The sequence below is a fragment of the Neoarius graeffei genome, chromosome 1, assembly GCF_027579695.1.
Source record: "Neoarius graeffei isolate fNeoGra1 chromosome 1, fNeoGra1.pri, whole genome shotgun sequence".
NCBI lineage: Eukaryota > Metazoa > Chordata > Actinopteri > Siluriformes > Ariidae > Neoarius > Neoarius graeffei.
The window spans coordinates 58070859-58090801 of record NC_083569.1 but is presented as its reverse complement, the minus strand read 5'-3'; the positions used below and the strand labels follow the sequence as shown (position 1 = coordinate 58090801).

The 19943-nt window shown below is 40.7% G+C and overlaps 1 protein-coding gene across 2 annotated transcripts in view; it reads left to right on the top strand.

Annotated features, from left to right (window-relative positions):
- sec24d (SEC24 homolog D, COPII coat complex component) overlaps window positions 1-19943 on the top strand; it is a 37890-nt gene that overhangs the window by 115 nt on the left and 17832 nt on the right. For both annotated transcript variants that reach the window (XM_060935383.1, XM_060935374.1), the window contains exons 2-11: window positions 1674-1868; window positions 2328-2430; window positions 2531-2676; window positions 2778-3050; window positions 3174-3313; window positions 8356-8467; window positions 8760-8887; window positions 11757-11895; window positions 12025-12140; window positions 19365-19489. In XM_060935383.1, coding sequence (XP_060791366.1) covers window positions 1718-1868; window positions 2328-2430; window positions 2531-2676; window positions 2778-3050; window positions 3174-3313; window positions 8356-8467; window positions 8760-8887; window positions 11757-11895; window positions 12025-12140; window positions 19365-19489 — 1433 coding nt within the window. In that variant the 5' untranslated portion in view covers window positions 1674-1717. The remainder of the gene's footprint in view (window positions 1-1673; window positions 1869-2327; window positions 2431-2530; window positions 2677-2777; window positions 3051-3173; window positions 3314-8355; window positions 8468-8759; window positions 8888-11756; window positions 11896-12024; window positions 12141-19364; window positions 19490-19943) is intronic.

The window sequence follows — 19943 nt, the reverse complement described above, 5'->3', positions numbered from 1 at the left end:
TATCAGTGGCCAGACGTGTCGCGAGGCAGAGTGATGTTTTGTTCCACGTGTTTATAAAGAATGAAGGCAGCAGGAGAGTGAGAGTGAGAGCGGGCAGTGTGGAGCTCGGCTTTACACCCGCTGCTCACTGTTTATAAAGCATCGACTGATGAGCGTACTGAAAAACGTGATTAGAGACCATATAGGCGGCTAAACTGGTGCTGGTTGGTTGTTAATGACCCCTGGAGCATCGTGATGTTTTTATAAACACGTATTGTTATTGTTTTTGTGACCTCAGGCTGTTTGACGTGGCAGCTGTGTGCAGAGGGGAAACCCTGCTTCCGTCTCACCGACAGCACTGCCATCCATCACTGAGCATTTACTGGCATTTAATGCTTTACTTAGGCTCATACCTGACTTTCGTGATGAGATCACAAACATTTAGGTGTTAAACATCTGTGCAGGACACTGTCACTGGTCAGAGGAGTCATCATAGAGCCACAGAAGCTTTACATTTTAACCCAAAGCAAATGTGGACTTTACAGGCTGCTCTAACCTTCCATCCATCCATCCATCCATCCATCCATCCATTATCTGTAGCCGCTTATCCTGTTCTACAGGGTCGCAGGCAAGCTGGACCATATCCCGAGAGGCGGGGTACACCCTGGACAAGTCGCCAGATCATCACAGGGCCGACACAGAGACAAACAACCATTCACACTCACATTCACACCTACGGTCAATTTAGAGTCACCAGTTAGCCTAACCTGCATGTCTTTGGGCGAAACCGGAGCACCCGGAGGAAACCCACACAGACACAGGGAGAACATCCACACAGAAAGGCCCTCGCCAGCTGCTGAGCTCGAACCCAGGACGTTCTTGCTGTGAAGCAACAGTGCTAACCACTACACTACCTCATTACATCCATACATCCATCTGTAGCCGCTTTATCCTGTTCTACAGGGTCACAGGCAAGCTGGAGCCTATCCCAGCTGACTACGGGCGAAAGGCGGGGTACACCCTGGACAAGTCGCCAGGTCATCACAGGGCTGACACATAGACACAGACAACCATTCACACTCACATTCACACCTACGGTCAATTTAGAGTCACCAGTTAACCTAACCTGCATGTCTTTGGACTGTGGGGGAAACCGGAGCACCCGGAGGAAACCTACGCGGACACGGGGAGAACATGCAAACTCCACACAGAAAGACCCCTGTCGGCCGCTGGGCTCGAACCCAGAACCTTCTTGCTGTGAGGCGACAGTGATAACCACTGCACCACTGTGCCGCCCTGGTCTAACCTTTATTTTATTTTGTTACACATGTTTCCTTACAGAAGGATAACCATTGTAAATGGATGTATCAATACACACACACACACACACACACACTCTCTCTCTGAGATCACCGTTTTATTGCTCTTATTATCTCAGAATAGTTCAATGGTAAAGGTCCATCTTACACAAGATCATGAGTTGCCATGCAATATGGCATGAACCAAGCTGTAATGCCATATTACAGATTGAATAAACTGTTATTTACCTAAGCGGCAACCTAGAGATGCCATCCTTACTAAAAGTGGAGGCATAAATATTGACATTTTTGGAAGAGTCATATCGTTTAACGACATTATCATGGTTGGTGTTACGAAGAAGATTTTTGAAAGACTCATTTATATTAACTCTACAGGTTGTTGCTGTTCTTTATTTTTGGAATGAAATACATCTAACAGGATGAGCCAGCAGGGTTATGTTGCTACGCCTCCATACTCGCAGGCCCAGGCGGGAATGGGGGGATACCCCACTGCATTTGGGGCTCCCCCTCCACAATCCCATTATGGGCATTATGGAGCGCCACCACACTCCTTTCCTCCACAGCCAACAGGTACAGTGAAATTTCCTTCACTTTCTATTTTTATTTTTGTTTCTCACTCGACAAGAACAAGTCTTGTCTTGTTCACAAGCTGGTTGTGGTGACTAGATATTTTAATACAAAATGATATTTAAGCTTATGACTTGGCGTGTTCAGTTATTTCAGTTTGTACAGCTCTGATCTTAGTTGCTGTCCTGAATGGCTGATTAATTGTCGTTGTCGTGAACTGTGTGTAATTATCAAGACATTTGTAAAAGGCAGTTTTGTAGTACTGCTTTGCATTTGGGCCACTTGTCCTGATCTTTTGTTCCTGTACAGCTACATGTCATATTAGTGTAAGGAGCTTCAATTAGAGACAGAATGAAAGGTGACATTCTACTCTTTCGGAGTATGATATGCTGTTTGTGTTTAAATAGCCATGTCATTTGATTACTGGCTGCTTATTATAATGCTGTAAATGTTATGTTTCAGGTATGCTCAAACCAGCTGCCTCCTCTCCTTCTGGGATGCCTCCACCACCTGTGTCTAGCCAATATGGATCTCCTATTCAACAAAATGGCGCACACCCACAGAAGTAACTTTCTTTGCCCAGAGTTAGATTAAAGCTCTTTTTTGTGAATTTTGTAAAATTTCAGTTTAATTTGAGCCTTGTTACTTTTTTTTGTAATTATTAGGCTCCCTCCCACTCCGGCAGTCTCTGCACCTGTCATGTCTCCGTATGGACAACCGCCACAAAGACCGTACCACAGCATGACTCCGGCCACACCTCCAGCCCAACAAATAAGCAATCAGATGAGTGCTATGAACATTGATGGATATGGTAAGTTGAGGTTGAGCAGTTCTTTTTCTTAATATTAAGTTTTGTTTGTTATTAAAATAGCTATTTCCTCTGACTTGTTCCCTTTTTGTTGTTTTATCTAGCCCAAAGACCCATGCAAACTCCGCAGTCTGTAGCCACACCACAGCATTTCCAAATGTCGCCACCACCAACAATGGGACATCCACCCATGTCTCCTCCAGGCACTCAACCTCTCTCGATGGGTACGTGTCCACCAGTGGCAGCTAGTCCACCCATGAGTGCATCAGGGCCTCCACCAATGGGACTGTCTAATTCACAGCTTCCCCCTCCTCCACTGAGTGGAGCTGGATTCCAACAGCCACCAGCACCTCAGGGATTTCCGCCTCAACAGCCAGGTAAAAGGAGGGTTGGCATTTTGCATCAAAACAGTAATTTAATATTGATGTGAACTGGGCTTTTAAATTATATGCACACCAAGCTGAGACCGTTTTGTAACCTGCATGTCTTTGTGGTTACAGGATTATATGGAGGACAGATGCCAGGGTCACCGATGGCAGGGCTGCAGCCAGGCTCTTTCCCAGGAGGCTATCCTGGCGGAGCTGCCAACATGGCTGGACCTCCTCAGAAGAAACTCGATCCAGACTCCATACCTAGCACGGTAAGTACTGATTGGTAAGAACTTACTTGAACAATAAACACTATAATGGTCCCAGTGTTTGAGGCACGTAAACAAATAAAGGCTCAACAACTACCTGATTTGCAAAGGAACACATCAAAGCCAAACTTGTATTATACACTAATTGTACAGTAATTAAATGATTGTCCAATTTGGCCTTATTAAACAGCCTACCTCGAACAGTGCATATTGTTTGTGTTTGGAGATCAGGTGCTGCTAAGTAATGTGTAGTAAATTAGACCACATTAGCACTATAAAAACAAGCCATTAAAATGCTCAGTTAAATACCACGGTTATTGATTCAGGATGGGCGGAGAATGAAATGCGTGGTGGCGTGGAAAAACCCTTCACATGGTCAAATTATAATATTTTCTACTTTTATATAGTTACGAAAACTGTATGCTTTCTTGAACTAAAATATGTTTACCTTTTGCTCATACAGTGGTGCTTGAAAGTTTGTGAACCCTTTAGAATTTTCTATATTTCTGCATAAATATGACCTAAAACATCATCAGATTTTCACACAAGTCCTAAAAGTAGATAAAGAGAACCCAGTTAAGCAAATGAGACAAAAATATTATACTTGCTCATTTATTTATTGAGGAAAATTATCCAATATTACATATCAGTGAGTGGCAAAAGTATGTGAACCTTTGCTTTCAGTATCTGGTGTGACCCCCTTGTGCAGCAATAACTGCAACTAAACTAAACTGTTGATCAGTCCTGCACACCGGCTTGGAGGAATTTTAGCCCATTCCTCCGTACAGAACAGCTTCAGCTCTGGGATGTTCGTGGGTTTCCTCACATGAACTGCTCACTTCAGGTCCTTCCACAACATTTCCATTGGATTAAGGTCAGGACTTTGACTTGGCCATTCCAAAATGTTAACTTTATTCTTCTTTAACCATTCTTTGGTAGAACAATTTGTGTGCTTAGGGTCGTTGTCTTGCTGCATGACCCACCTTCTCTTGAGATTCAGTTCATGGACAGATGTCCTGACATTTTCCTTTACAATCCGCTGGCATAATTCAGAATTCATTGTTCCATCAATGATGACAAGCCGTCCTGGCCCAGATACAGCAAAACAGGCCCAAACCATGATACTACCACCACCATGTTTCACAGATGGGATGGGGTTCTTATGCTGGAATGCAGTGTTTTCCTTTCTCCAAACATAATGCTTCTCATTTAAACCAAAAAGTTCTATTTTGGTCTCCTCTGTCCACAAAACATTTTTCCAATAGCCTTCTGGCTTGTCCACGTGACCTTTAGAAAACTGCAGATGAGCAGCAATGTTCTTTTTGGAGAGCAGTGGCTTTCTCCTTGCAACCCTGCCATGCACACCATTGTTGTTCAGTGTTCTCCTGATGGTGGACTTATGAACATTAGCCAATGTGAGAGAGGCCTTCAGTTGCTTAGAAGTTACCCTGGGGTCCTTTGTGACCTCGCCGACTATTACACATCTTGCTCTTGGAGTGATCTTTGTTGGTCGACCACTCCTGGGGAGGGGAACAATGGTCTTGAATGTCCTCCATTTGTACACAATCTGTCTGACTGTGGATTGGTGGAGTCCAAACTCTTTAGAGAAGGTTTTGTAACCTTTTCCAGCCTGATGAGCATCAACAACGCTTTTTCTGAGGTCCTCAGAAATCTCCTTTGTTGGTGCCATGATACACTTCCACAAACGTGTTGTGAAGATCAGACTTTGATAGATCCCTGTTCTTTAAATAAAACAGGGTGCCCACTCACACCTGATTGTCATCCCATTGATTGAAAACACCTGACTCTAATTTCACCTTCAAATGAACTGCTAATCCTAGAGGTTCACATACTTTTGTCACTCACAGATATGTAATATTGGATCATTTTCCTCAATAAATAAATGACCAAGTATAATATTTTTGTCTCACTTGTTTAACTGGGTTCTCTTTATCTACTTTTAGGACTTGTGCAAAAATCTGATGATGTTTTAGGTCATATTTATGCAGAAATATAGAAAATTCTAAAGGGTTCACAAACTTTCAAGCACCACTGTATATCTCTCACACACAAGTTATAGCATTTAAAATTGTGTTTGCCCCAAAAATGAAAACTGAGGATATTGCGTTTAAACATTTCATGCCAATTGGACCGAAAGATGCTACATCTGCCACACTTCGTCATCCATATCAGTCTCTGTCTCATCAAGTAAAAGTCACTTGCAGTGTTTAAACACAAGCCTCATCGTTATTTCTTCAGTCAACATCTAGCTGTGGGGAAACAATTGCTAATTAATTCCATCACTTTTGTTCTGTTGTCTAAATGCTGACTGTTCATCAACAATTTTTCACCAAAGGCGAAGTGAATATTGGTGAATAATAACCGAGACGAAGTGGAGGTTATTATTCACCGATATTCACTGAGCCTGAGGCAGATAATTGTTTTAGTGTAAATACACAGGTGATTTATTTTTTAAAAAATCGTATTAAAAATGATTTATTTCTTCAAAAGCGGCATGCAAATGTAACTCGCACAGATTTGCAGCATGTGTGCAGGCTTGGGTCACTTATCTAAGCTGAGTCACATAAAATACTTTGTTTTGAAATAGATAAAATACAACCCCGATTCCAAAAAAGTTGGGACAAAGTCTCATCTCATCTCATTATCTCTAGCCGCTTTATCCTGTTCTACAGGGTCGCAGGCAAGCTGGAGCCTATCCCAGCTGACTACGGGCGAAAGGCGGGGTACACCCTGGACAAGTCGCCAGGTCATCACAGGGCTGACACATAGACACAGACAACCATTCACACTCACATTCACACCTACGGGCAATTTAGAGTCACCAGTTAACCTAACCTGCATGTCTTTGGACTGTGGGGGAAACCGGAGCACCCGGAGGAAACCCACGCGAACACGGGGAGAACATGGAAACTCCGCACAGAAAGGCCCTCGCCGGCCACGGGGCTCGAACCCAGGACCTTCTTGCTGTGAGGCGACAGCGCTAACCACTACACCACCGTGCCGCCTGGGACAAAGTACAAATTGTAAATAAAAACAGAATGCAGTAATTTACAAATCTCAAAAACTGATATTGTATTCACAATAGAACATAGACAACATATCAAATGTCGAAAATGAGACATTTTGAAATTTCATGCCAAATATTGGCTCATTTGAAATTTCATGACAGCAACACATCTCAAAAAAGTTGGGACAGGGGCAATAAGAGGCTGGAAAAGTTAAAGGTACAAAAAAGGAACAGCTGGAGGACCAAATTGCAACTCATTAGGTCAATTGGCAATAGGTCATTAACATGACTGGGTATAAAAAGAGCATCTTGGAGTGGCAGCGGCTCTCAGAAGTAAAGATGGGAAGAGGATCACCAATCCCCCTAATTCTGCACCGACAAATAGTGGAGCAATATCAGAAAGGAGTTCGACAGTGTAAAATTGTAAAGAGTTTGAATATATCATCATCTACAGTGCATAATATCATCAAAAGATTCAGAGAATCTGGAAGAATCTCTGTGTGTAAGGGTCAAGGCCGGAAAACCATACTGGGTGCCCGTGATCTTCGGGCCCTTAGACGGCACTGCATCACATACAGGCATGCTTCTGTATTGGAAATCACAAAATGGGCTCAGGAATATTTCCAGAGAACATTGTCTGTGAACACAATTCACCGTGCCATCCGCCGTTGCCAGCTAAAACTATAGTTCAAAGATGAAGCCGTATCTAAACACGATCCAGAAGCGCAGACGTCTTCTCTGGGCCAAGGCTCATTTAAAATGGACTGTGGCAAAGTGGAAAACTGTTCTGTGGTCAGACGAATCAAAATGTGAAGTTCTTTATGGAAATCAGGGACGCCGTGTCATTCGGACTAAAGAGGAGAAGGACGACCCAAGTTGTTATCAGCGCTCAGTTCAGAAGCCTGCATCTCTGATGGTATGGGGTTGCATTAGTGCGTGTGGCATGGGCAGCTTACACATCTGGAAAGACATCATCAATGCTGAAAGGTATATCCAGGTTCTAGAGCAACATATGCTCCCATCCAGACGACGTCTCTTTCAGGGAAGACCTTGCATTTTCCAACATGACAATGCCAAACCACATACTGCATCAATTACAGCATCATGGCTGTGTAGAAGAAGGGTCCGGGTACTGAACTGGCCAGCCTGCAGTCCAGATCTTTCACCCATAGAAAACATTTGGCGCATCATAAAACGGAAGATACGACAAAAAAGACCTAAGACAGTTGAGCAACCAGAATCCTACATTAGACAAGAATGGGTTAACATTCCTATCCCTAAACTTGAGCAACTTGTCTCCTCAGTCCCCAGACGTTTCCAGACTGTTGTAAAGAGAAAAGGGGATGTCTCACAGTGGTAAACATGGCCTTGTCCCAACTTTTTTGAGATGTGTTGTTGTCATGAAATTTAAAATCACCTAATTTTTCTCTTTAAATGATACATTTTCTCAGTTTAAACATTTGATATGTCATCAATGTTCTATTCTGAATAAAATATGGAATTTTGAAACTTCCACATTATTGCATTCCGTTTTTATTTACAATTTGTACTTTGTCCCAACTTTTTTGGAATCGGGGTTGTACGTCACAATTCCACCTTATGTTTGAGTAGTTTTAGAGCAAACTTTGTAGCATCTTTTGTGCGTTTAGGAACAGCATTTTCTTTCATAATTTGTAATTCTTCCTCACTTACGGTGACAAAGCGACTGGCAGCCATTTTGCCGAATCACTCAAGGTGATTGGTTGAGAAATTTTGACTATTTCTCGATAATCAACTGTGTGTTTTATATTAATGTACATTATTATGCCATTTAAATGTTTTAAAACTCTGGCTGGCATTTGTCTGGACAGTGTGTGTGTGTGTGTGTGTGTAAGTAAATTCTCTTCTGTATTAATGATGGTGGTAAGATGATATGCTGTTTTTATAGTTCTAGTAAATTAGGTTAAAAAAATAGATTATCTGAAATTCAGTATGTACTCTGTTTTTCTCTAAAATACCATTACATTTCACGATATAGATACAAGTGATTGAAAGTGACCAGGATAAGAGAGGTAGTCAGGTCTACCCCACAAATCTGAGGGGTCAAGTGCCGCCCCTTGTCACGACCAATTTCACTGTTCAGGATCAAGGTGAGTTCTGTAGCAAAGTAAGTGACCTATGTTTGCATTTGCTTCTCCAGCATTTAGCAGATGTCCTTTTCCAGAATGACTTACTGAAGTGCTTTGTGGTCTCGAATGAAAAGCATTTCTTTATGCTTGTACAAGCAATTCAGTGTCTAAGAATACCATTAAACCTTGACGCTAGTATAAAAATGAAAGTTGATGGATATGTCATTGAATGATGCAGCAAATTAAACTATAATCAATGTCTTCATAGTAGAAAATAAAAAAAAATTCTTAGCCAGATTGTTTATTGTTTCAGGAAATGCTAGCCCAAGGTTCATGCGATGCACTACCTACTCATTTCCCTGCACCTCTGACCTTGCTAAGCAGTGGCAAGTGCCTCTGGCGGCCATCATCAAACCTTTTGCCACAGTGCCAAAAAATGAAGTATGTATGCTAGATCATTGTCAGTGGTCCTTATCTTTTACTTTTGAAGTATTATGTTATTGCATAGCCAAAATGAGGGATGCACAGGGCTCGACATTAACTTTTAAACCTACTTGCCCTGGGGGGCAAGTGGGGGTAAATTTCCACCCCCCCCCCCCCCCCCCCCCCATATTATCACTTGCCCCCTATTTTGCGAGAAATAATTTTTTTTTAGGAAAACCATAGAATAGTTGTGAATTGCAACATAAAATGAAGATCACACATTGGGTTGCAGTTTGGTTATTGATTAATTTTATTATTAAGTTTGGTTATTGGTTACTTTTTACTTGTAACAGACAGTAACAATTTTATCCAAAATAGTTTTTCCTTCCTTAGTTGATTTATTTCCATTTCACATGCATGCAGCTGTTGTAAAGTTCTGTGTGTTTGTGTAGAACTCTCTCAGACTGTGGGTTCATTACTCGATAATGTAGAAATCATAAAATAGAAATCTAGCACAAAGTTTGTATGAAGAAAACAATAGGGTGCCAAGACTTTTGAACAGTACTGTGTTTGAGAATATTCTCATCTCATCTCATTATCTGTAGCCGCTTTATCCTGTTCTACAGGGTCGCAGGCAAGCTGGAGCCTATCCCAGCTGACTACGGGCGAAAGGCGGGGTACACCCTGGACAAGTCGCCAGGTCATCACAGGGCTGACACATATAGACACAGACAACCATTCACACTCACATTCACACCTACGGTCAATTTAGAGTCACCAGTTAACCTAACCTGCATGTCTTTGGACTGTGGGGGAAACCGGAGCACCCGGAGGAAACCCACGCGGACACGGGGAGAACATGCAAACTCCACACAGAAAGGCCCTCGCCGGCCCCGGGGCTCGAACCCAGGACCTTCTTGCTGTGAGGCGACAGCGCTAACCACTACACCACCGTGCCGCCCGAGAATATTTATATATAGTTTTTTTGTGATATCATCCACCTCTAGGTTTAAAAAAAAAAAAAAAACTGCGCTGTGTCATGACAGACAGGATAATGTTTGAGTTTAAAATTAGTGTGTAGGTTGTGAGTGCTTTAAACAGTCCTGGCAACCTATAACTGAATCAGCGCAGCCCGTCTGTCTGAACACGGTGTGGTGCTTTTTTTATGTTTTATTTTTGTATTTTTATTTTTTTGTACAGGACTGTGTTCCTCTGATAACAGAAACAAAGCTCCAGCTCTCTCTGCTCTTAATCTCTTCTGTTCTTTCAGGATTTATCACGCATGTCACTCTTTGTTGAGTTTTTTTATGCCCGAGTTGTTTGAAACCAATCTGGGTTTTCTGTGTCGAATAAGGAAGCGGCCTTTAAGAAAACCTTTTTAACCTTTAAGAAAATCAAACACTTTCATGAAGGCGCGAACTCGAATGCGAGCAGAAAAAAAAAATAAAACGAGATTCTTAAGCAAACACTTCCATCCTCACTTCCGACTTTCTGTTTTCGTAAAATACATTTTAAATACAATCCTGAATTTCTCTGGAGTTTTCAGGCTGAGCTCCTCTCCTCGTATTCTTTAACCACTCATTTCCTCGTTGTTCTTGAAGCATTTGCTTCTATTTGTTAACATTTTTCTTGGTAGCGGGGAGACGGTAATGCCTTTTATCTATTTCACTGCTTGAAGAGGCAAAAACAGCGCAAAAATTAACCATATTGAAGACAGATTAAGCCTTGCTTGCATGAAAGACAGTGTCTGTCTGACCCTGGCTGTAATTATCACGTGATGCGGGACGTCATGCACGGGTCTATAAACAGTACATGTACCATACTACAACAGTGGGGTATATAAAATAACTTGCAAAGCAGTAAATGAAACCGAGAGTAAGAAAACAGCCAAGACATAATGGCGGATACGTAGTGAAGGACACTTTTAGGAACTGAAATAATAGATCAAAAAGCCTCATTTTTGTGGTGCTAGTTGTTAATATATGCTCATTCCAACTTGCCCGGTCAGGCATGTCGGGGACATATCTCACTTTCCCGAATGCACGTTTCACTTGCCCCGGGCAATCGGGCAGTCCTTAATGTCGAGCCCTGATGCATTTGGGTCACTATTAACTTGTACTCTTATTTCTGTAATTACTCCTGTAAAAGTAAGGGAAGGGGTTAATACTGAAGTTAACTAATAAAGTAACATGTAGGTGTATACTGTATATGATAGCTGTGTTCTAGATAATAGATTTACATTAAATGTTATTTCATGTTGTATTGTACATGACAAATGATGGTATGTTCCATGGGAACTGTTGATTGCTGAGGTCTGCGAGTGTTGTGTGGTCCAGGAATCTTCAGTCAGTCTCACCTTTCTGTCTATGACAGCAGTATTGCTGTAGGTCCTTTTTCGGTAATGTTAGCGTGTTCTTTCACAAGAGGCTAATTAGTTTAAAATTCAGTCTTTGGGAAACATATCCGGAAAAAAAAAAAAAGAAAAGGTTCCATGCCTCCTAATTGACCAATGTGATGGATGCACATGAATAATAAATTAAGACTATATTTTATCTCTGTAAATATAGTCTCTATATTGTGCATCTGCTGTAAATTATACAACATTTGTATAGTTAGTTACACTGGGTGAAACCATTTCTCTTAATTCTTGTAAACATAGACTTGAGCAACAGCTGTGAACAGAGCACACAAGCTTAATTTACAACTTGTCTTCGTTTTGCTACACAAAGAGGACACCGTTCCACTTTATGCTCGTGATTTACTTATCAGTTATAAGAACTAGAAATGTGTGGGGTCTTCATGCATTATAATCCTAAGCATCTGAAGGTCTGTGGTACAGGCCAAAATGATAAACATCTTTGTCTTCTCTTGATTCTGTTTACATCAGACTCCTCTATACATAGTAAATCATGGCGAGACAGGACCCATACGCTGTAACCGCTGTAAGGCCTACATGTGCCCCTTTATGCTCTTCATCGACGGTGGAAGACGCTTCCAGTGTGGCTTCTGCAGCTGTGTTAATGAGGGTCAGTACCACAGGCATGCTTCACTGTTGCTTTTTTGACTTAGCAACAAGGTCGGCAACCAACAGATATATTTTCCCATGAAGTAATTTCTTTTGAGAAAGAAAGAAGTAAAAATGTATCCCTCTGTAGTTCCTGTCCAGTATTTCCAGCACCTGGACCATATGGGCAGAAGAGTGGATGTATATGAAAGACCAGAGCTGTCCCTGGGTTCTTACGAGTTCGCCGCTACGCTGGATTACTGCAAAGTAATGCTCTATTTACAGCTTCTTCTCAACAATATATTACACACTGACCACTGAGCGTTATTTGTGGCAAAATATACTTTGCATTTGAAAATCAGAATACTTGAGTATTTGTGTGAACATTGAAAGTGGTGTTATTTAAAATATGCTTGAACAATATAACAATTTACCACAATCACACATGGTAGATCTCGCTAAGCCATTCAGTATTTCATTTAGAATTGAATACTTTTAATATTATGTGGATAACAAATACATTGCTTGGAGGGTTTATTTCAGTACAAGGGTTCAGCATGCCCCAGGAAACATCCAATGGAACTACATTTCTTGGCAGTCACATTGTATTTCCCCATTTGCTGAAACACTGCAGCAGACTGAAGACAACAGATTCAAAAAGAAGGCACTATATATAGAGGATATTACACGGTTGTGCGAAGATATGAAGTTTATCTTCGAAAATATAGTCAGCGGGAAAACACTGGGAGTGATGTCCTGCCATGGAAGTGCACTTGTATACCGAGGAGGAAGCCATTTGCATTACAGCCGTGAATGAGGATCCAAAATGGCGGCTCACCTCGGCTCGGTTTTCCCTTTCGGGCGCTCTCGTTTTCTGTTAGAATTTGATAAAGAAAAAAATTAATATATTATTTACCAGCTTAAGGTCGGTCCGTATGGCGAAATACCGTGACCTCGGCCTTGAATACTGACCTCGGCCCAGAGGGCCTCGCTCAGTACTTTCAAGACCTCAGTCACGGTATTTCACGATACGGACCTCCCAGCTGGTAAATAACATGTATGTATTCTATTTCCTTGTAGTGGGTTTATTGATGGCATGCGATATTATCATATAATTTATCCTCCATGTATTACACCACTTTCCCCAATGGAGAATGAGCATGCAATATTGTTCTAATATTGCACGTTGTCAAGACAACACGACATCACATTTCAGAGCTCATGCGAAGATCCAATGACAAAACTTCTGCTGCGCACGTGCCCAATCATTCCTTTGTCGGCCAGAAGAGAGAGAGAAGACGCAGTTAATTCAGTGCTCGGTTTAAGCACTAAATAAATAAACTGAAACTAAAGATGCGCTGAACACCCGAAAGGCTACCAAAACTTCATTATATATTCTTCATGCATATTTACAAGAGAAAAACAGACCAACGGACATCGAAAAACTGGAAAAGAGACACGTCAGAGATGTAAAACTTCTGCGCTAGCAAGTGACTGTGACAGTTTGTTCACAAAAATGGCCGCCAGGTTTGCTTCATTAAAAGTGGAAGATTTAAAGAGATGGATGCACTGAACCCCCGAAAAGCTACCAAAACTTCACTGGATATTCTTTGTGCATTTAATCTTCCGCATTAAATATATGGAAAAACTGGAAAAGACACATGTCGGAGATGTAAAAGTTCCGTGCTAGCGAGTGGCTGTGATAGTTTGTACACAAACATGGCAGCAAGCTTTGCTTTATTAAAAACCGAAGATTTATAGAGAAAGACGTGCTGAACACCTGAAAGGCTACATAAACGTCACTGGATATTCTTCACGCATATTTACAAGAGAAAAACCGACCAACGGACATCACAAAACTGGAAAAGAGAGCAATAGTGGAAATATAAAGTTCTACTTTGGAGGTGAGGAAAAGTGACGGAGACTTTTACAAGAGGACTTCACTCAGCAAAGCCGTGTTATTTTGAGCAACTGCAATGTAACAATTAACTACCACCAAAAGTAACTGTGAAGCTGAACTGTCTACCTGGATATAGCTTATATATAAGTTGGGTTGTTCAGGCTTTTTGGACTTGTACCATTTATATTGTTAGAACTTTGACTTTGTACATAGGATTGACAGAACTCATTTTTGACTCGTTCAGTGTCATGCTAGCTGAATGGAATATATCTGATATACTGCTCAAAGCCAGCCAATATTATTTAATTATTTTTTTCGCGGTGCGGTTTCCATCAAATCCTGCGCTCTGATTGGCTGGCAAGCGGGTCCGTATCCTACGATACGGACCCCAGTTACAGACCCCAGGCAACTCGCTCGTTCACAACAACAACAGACTTAGTAGAATTTTTTGTCAATGTTTATCTTTTTTTATAAGATTTATTTATAAGATTATCAAAAATCTTGTAAATTTTTGCCAGCATTTCTCCAGAGAATAGCATTAATTTTACAGCATGGATAGCGATAACGACAGTGTTCACAGCGAAAGCAAGTTTTACTACCCTGAGGAAGAAGAAATAAAATAAAACATTTCAGGAGAAAGCTACAAACCTCTAACTGCTGCTCACGCCGAGCAAAAACATGGCTGAATCCTGAATGACTCAGTTTTGTATAAATAGGGGACTACATAGGCGGGAAAATGTAGTTTTTTTCCTGCCATGGAAGTGCACTTGTATACCGAGGAGGAAGCCATTTGCATTACAGCCGTGAATGAGGATTCAAAATGGCGTCTCGGCTCAGTTTTACTTTTCAGGCGCTCTCGTTTTCTGTTAGAATTTGGCAAAGAAAAAAATGAATATATTATTTACCAGCTTAAGGTCGGTCCGTATGGTGAAATACCGTGACCTCGGCCAGTACTTTCAAGACCTCGGTCATGGTATTTCACAATACGGACCTCCCAGCTGGTAAATAACATTTTATTTATATATACAGTGTGTGTGTGTGTGTGTGTGTGTGTGTGTGTGTATATATATATATATATATATATATATATATATATATATATATATATGTGTGTATGTATGTGTGTGTGTGTGTGTGTGTGTATGTATATGTATGTCACTCAGGTCCACTATGTGTTTCGTATGAAAAATGCAAGTTTTTCAACATGAGAAGATAAACTTCATATCTTCAAGCCAACATGTGATTTTCTTTTTATTATACTGTATAGACACATTCACAAACAAAAAGTACCCAAATTTATCAAAACAATTTGTCGATTTCCTCATGAGTGACATACAGAGATTTATGTCACAGTTTTGGTTCTCCATGTCCCGAATGTAGTTTGTATGAAAAACACAAGTGATGTATTTCCCAGTAAAACACTCATGTCCATATATTATAATATATTATGCAGTGGGAAATATCCAAAGTTCTAGAAAGTGATGCTTTAAGTGGACTTAGTTGGAATAGGTTGCCCATGAGAATAGAACTGCATAAAGTATCACTAAACTTTTAATTTTATTGTAATGTGTTACATTTTTGTGGCGCTTCTGTCAATTGTGAGAGTGTTAATGGAAGCAAATTCACTTGCAAAATGAGCAGAGGAAAATGCACCAGTATTCATCTTGCCATGGTTTTTGGGTTTGTACCTTGTATTGACAGGCTGACCATTTATTGTTGCATAACTTTCTCTGTCTCCGCTTTATAATACAGTTGCAACAAGTAAGCTTTTGGAATTATCTAAATTTCTGCATTAATTACTCATAAAATGTGGTTTGATTTTTAGGTCATTGTAATAATGAATGAATTAATGAATGAATTTTTATTTTTATTAGGTCATTGTGATAGATCAGACCTGGGCATTTTACGGCCCGTGGGCCGCATCCGGCCCTTTGGTTCATTCTGACCGGCCCGCGTAAGGTTAATTAGAAATTACAAAATAAACGTATTTTCTAATTTTACCCCATGCATGGACTGAATGTGCATTGCTTTTATTTTGAAGTTGTGTTCAACAAAAACGCAATGCGCGCGACATGAACATGATATGAAATCCTACGAAACCTAATCCCGCGATAACTACTTCTGTAATTTGTCCAGACCAACCACAAACTTGTACGTCATCCTTCAAACGGTCCAGCCAATCACATAGTGTGACGTCACCAGCAGGCGCCGGAGCCCGAGCCGATCTGTAGATCTGATACCTACACCGAATCGACACGGCATCATTATTATAATATGATGTATCTTGCTTGATATTTGGAGTAGAAAGACAATATTGTGATGTCTTTATTGTGTTTTGGGGTGAATGTGACTGGGGAAAAAAAAGGTACAAACGTTCACATTTTGTTAACCATTGTTTTGGGGAATTTGATTGAATAAATGACATTTTTTGTAAGGCAACCTCGTTTTTTCCATACTCTTACCAGTCTTAGCAGCTTGTAAAAACAATGTTATTTACTGCTTTATATAAAGAAATACAATTAATATTATGCAGAATTTAGTTCAGCCTTTTGGTCCGGCCCTCCACAAAATTTTCTGTTTCTCATGTAGCCCCATGGAAAAAATAATTGCCCACCCCTGTGATAGATGGACACAAGCACATTATTACACATTAATACACATTACACATTATTGAATGCACTGATTCCTTATTCATAGTCCAGGCCAGAACATGTATGACAACACTTGCATATAAAAGCTGGTTGAACCTCCCTCCTTTAGCAGCTGTCACATCCACCCTACATTTTTGTAGCTATTGATCAAACGTGCACAATGATAATAATAATTTATTTTAGACCATTAATCCCCATCAAAACCTTTTCAGTTAATCAGTATTTTTAAGATTTTCATGAATTGGGTTAAGGTCTGGATTCTGACTTGTTCATTCCAAAATATGACTCTTGTCCTGACATTTTGCTGTAAAAATAATTGCAATACAGCTTAATTCAGTTTTCCACAATGACTATAAGCTGTCCAGCCCCTGAGACCTTGCATCACAGATGGGATGAGACTTTAGTGATTTTTTTTTTTTGGAGGGGTTTCCTCCCCCTCCAAATTTAGTGCTGTGCATTTCTGCCAAATATTCTTGGGTTTTTTCCCCCCATCTCTCCAGAGAACATTGTACCGGAAATGTTGTGGGACAACTCAGTTGTTTTCTGAATTTGAGACGTGCAGTAATTTTTGGAGAACGATTCATTTTCCACCATTCAGGGTTTTTATTTATTTATTTTATTTTATTTTTATTAAATAGTGGACATGTGATATCAGCACTGTGTGTTGTGCTCTTGGTGTAATTTTTGCAGGATGCACATCCCTAGGGAGAACAACAGTATTGAATTTCCTTCATTTGGAGATGATGTGTTTTATTATGACTTGGTGAACACCCATGTCTTTTAAAAAGTACGTGTTGTCTTCATGCAATTTCCTGAAACAGAAATCTCCAGCCCACACCTCCCATCTCATCTTTTTGACTGGAACCTAAACTGTGAACATTTACATTGTGAATTTTTAGTCTTGATACGAACAAGAATTGTCATTACAGACTGTATTTGTCCTCATTTAGAAGATCACATTATTAATTTAGTAATTGATGGATACTTTTTTTAATTAAAGTTTTTAGCAACTGCACTTAGAATGCCCTTGGATAGTGTTATACTGAACACTGGTACCCAGAAAGCAAAACAGTAAGCAATTTTATATAATGTACACTGACTGAGCACTTCATTAGGAACAGTATACTAACACTGGATACAGCCTCCCTTTGCTCTCAAACCAGCCTCAATTCTTCATGGTGTGGATTCCACAAGATGTTGGAAACATTCCTTTGAGATTCTGGTCCATGTGGAGATGATCGCATCGCACAGTTCCTGCAGATTTTGCAGGTTCACGTTCATGCTGTGAATCTCCTGTTCTACCACATCCCTAAGGTGTTCTACTGGATTCAGATCCAGTGACTGGGAAGGTCACTGAAGAACACTGAACTCATCGTCATGTTCATGAAACCAGTTTGAGACTTTTGCTTTGTGACATGGTGCATCATCATGCTGGAAGCAGCCAGTAGAAGATGGTAAATTGTGGCCATGAAGGGATGCACATGGTCAGGAACAATACTCAAATATACTGTGGCATTCGAGTGATGATTGGCTGGTATTAACAGGCCCAAAGTGTGCCAAGAAAACATTCCCCACACCATTACACCACCTCCACCAGCCTGAACTGTTGACACAAGGCAAGTTTGGTCCATGGATTCATGCTGTTGGTGCCAAATTCTGGCCCTATCCTCTGTGTGCCTCAGCAGAAACTGAGATTCATCAGACCAGGCTATATTTTTAGTCTTCAACTGTCCAGTTTTGGTGAGCCTGCGCAACTGCAGCCTCAGCTTTCTGTTCTTAACTGACGGAAATGGAACCTGACGTTGCTTTCTGCTGTTGTAGCCCATCCGCCTCAAGGTCCGTCATGGTGTGCGTTCGGAGCTGCTTTTTTGCCCACCACAATTGTACAGAGTGGTTATGTGTTACTGTAGCTTTTCTGCCATCTCAGTCCAGTCTGGTCATTCTCTGTTGACCGCTCTCTTTAACAAGACTTTTGCTTGCACAGAAGTGCTGCTCACTGGATGGTTTCTTTTTTCTTCCTCTTTATTGCACCTTTCTAAATGAACTATACAGACTGTTGTGCATGACATTCTAAAGGTTGATGTGAAAATTACCCGAAGCTGATGGCTGGTATTTGCATAATTTTATACATTGCACTGCTGCCACATGATTGGCTGATGAGATAATTGCATGAATGAGTAGGTGTTAATAATAAAGTGCTAAGTGAGTGTAGATATCAGAATGTGTCAGCTATGATCATTTTACTGGTGTCCATGTGGTTATATGGTCCATAATACAGTAGTTAATTTTGACTGTTTTAAGTTAACACATATATTTCAGAATTAAGACGCCTCAATGGTATTGTTAGTCAAATCAACATCTCATCTCGTTATCTGTAGCCGCTTTATCCTGTTCTACAGGGTCGCAGGCAAGCTGGAGCCTATCCCAGCTGACTACGGGCGAAAGGCGGGGTACACCCTGGACAAGTCACCAGGTCATCACAGGGCTGACACATAGACACAGACAACCATTCACACTCACATTCACACCTACGGTCAATTTAGAGTCACCAGTTAACCTAACCTGCATGTCTTTGGACTGTGGGGGAAACCGGAGCACCCGGAGGAAACCCACGCGGACACGGGGAGAACATGCAAACTCCATACAGAAAGGCCCTTGCCGGTCACAGGGCTCGAACCCCGACCTTCTTGCTGTGAGGCGACAGCGCTAACCACTACACCACCGTTATTATAAACCCTCTACTGGAGTCCTGTGCTTAATGGTGCATTCTCTGCTAGTCCAGTCAATAAAAAATGGTCAGTGCTGTAATTATCGCTGAGCTCATTTCAAAACACAGATGCTTCATGTTTATAAGTAATGTTTTGGGGTTTTTTTTCCTTGCCAATAATTTGATGCAGTTAAGCCAAGGTAAGTAATTTTTTTTCTTGTTCTTTTTCTCAGAATAATAAGCCTCCCAATCCTCCTGCTTATATCTTCATGATCGATGTTTCCTACAACAACATAAAGAGTGGACTTGTCAAACTGATATGTGAGGAACTGAAGACACTGCTGGATCAACTTCCAAAGTAAGTTAAAATGCTACTTTTAACTGACAATTGTCCAAAAAATGTTAACTTGACTTGCTTCAGGACATTTTACATCGGCTGTAAAATAAATCAGGTATACAATTGTATGTAAAGCTAACATTTTAAATGAATTTTTAAACATAATTAATAAAGGTGTAATTTTCTGCTTGTAGTTTTGGAATATAGTGTAAGGAAGCACGTAGACGCAGTGGCAGTGTTGATTAGCTGTGCAATGTTTTTGTCATTCCCTCAAAAACTCCAACTATATAGTCTTGAAGCCTGTTCATCACTCAAATGTAATTATCAAGGACCTTTCATGTAACAGAACTCTGGCATTATTTACGGTATGCAGTGATATGTATCAGCATGAAATTTTGGCAACAAACGGTTTTTTGATGGCATATCTTAGCAGAGGTGGACAAAGTCCCCAACTTCATTATTTGAGTCAAAGTAC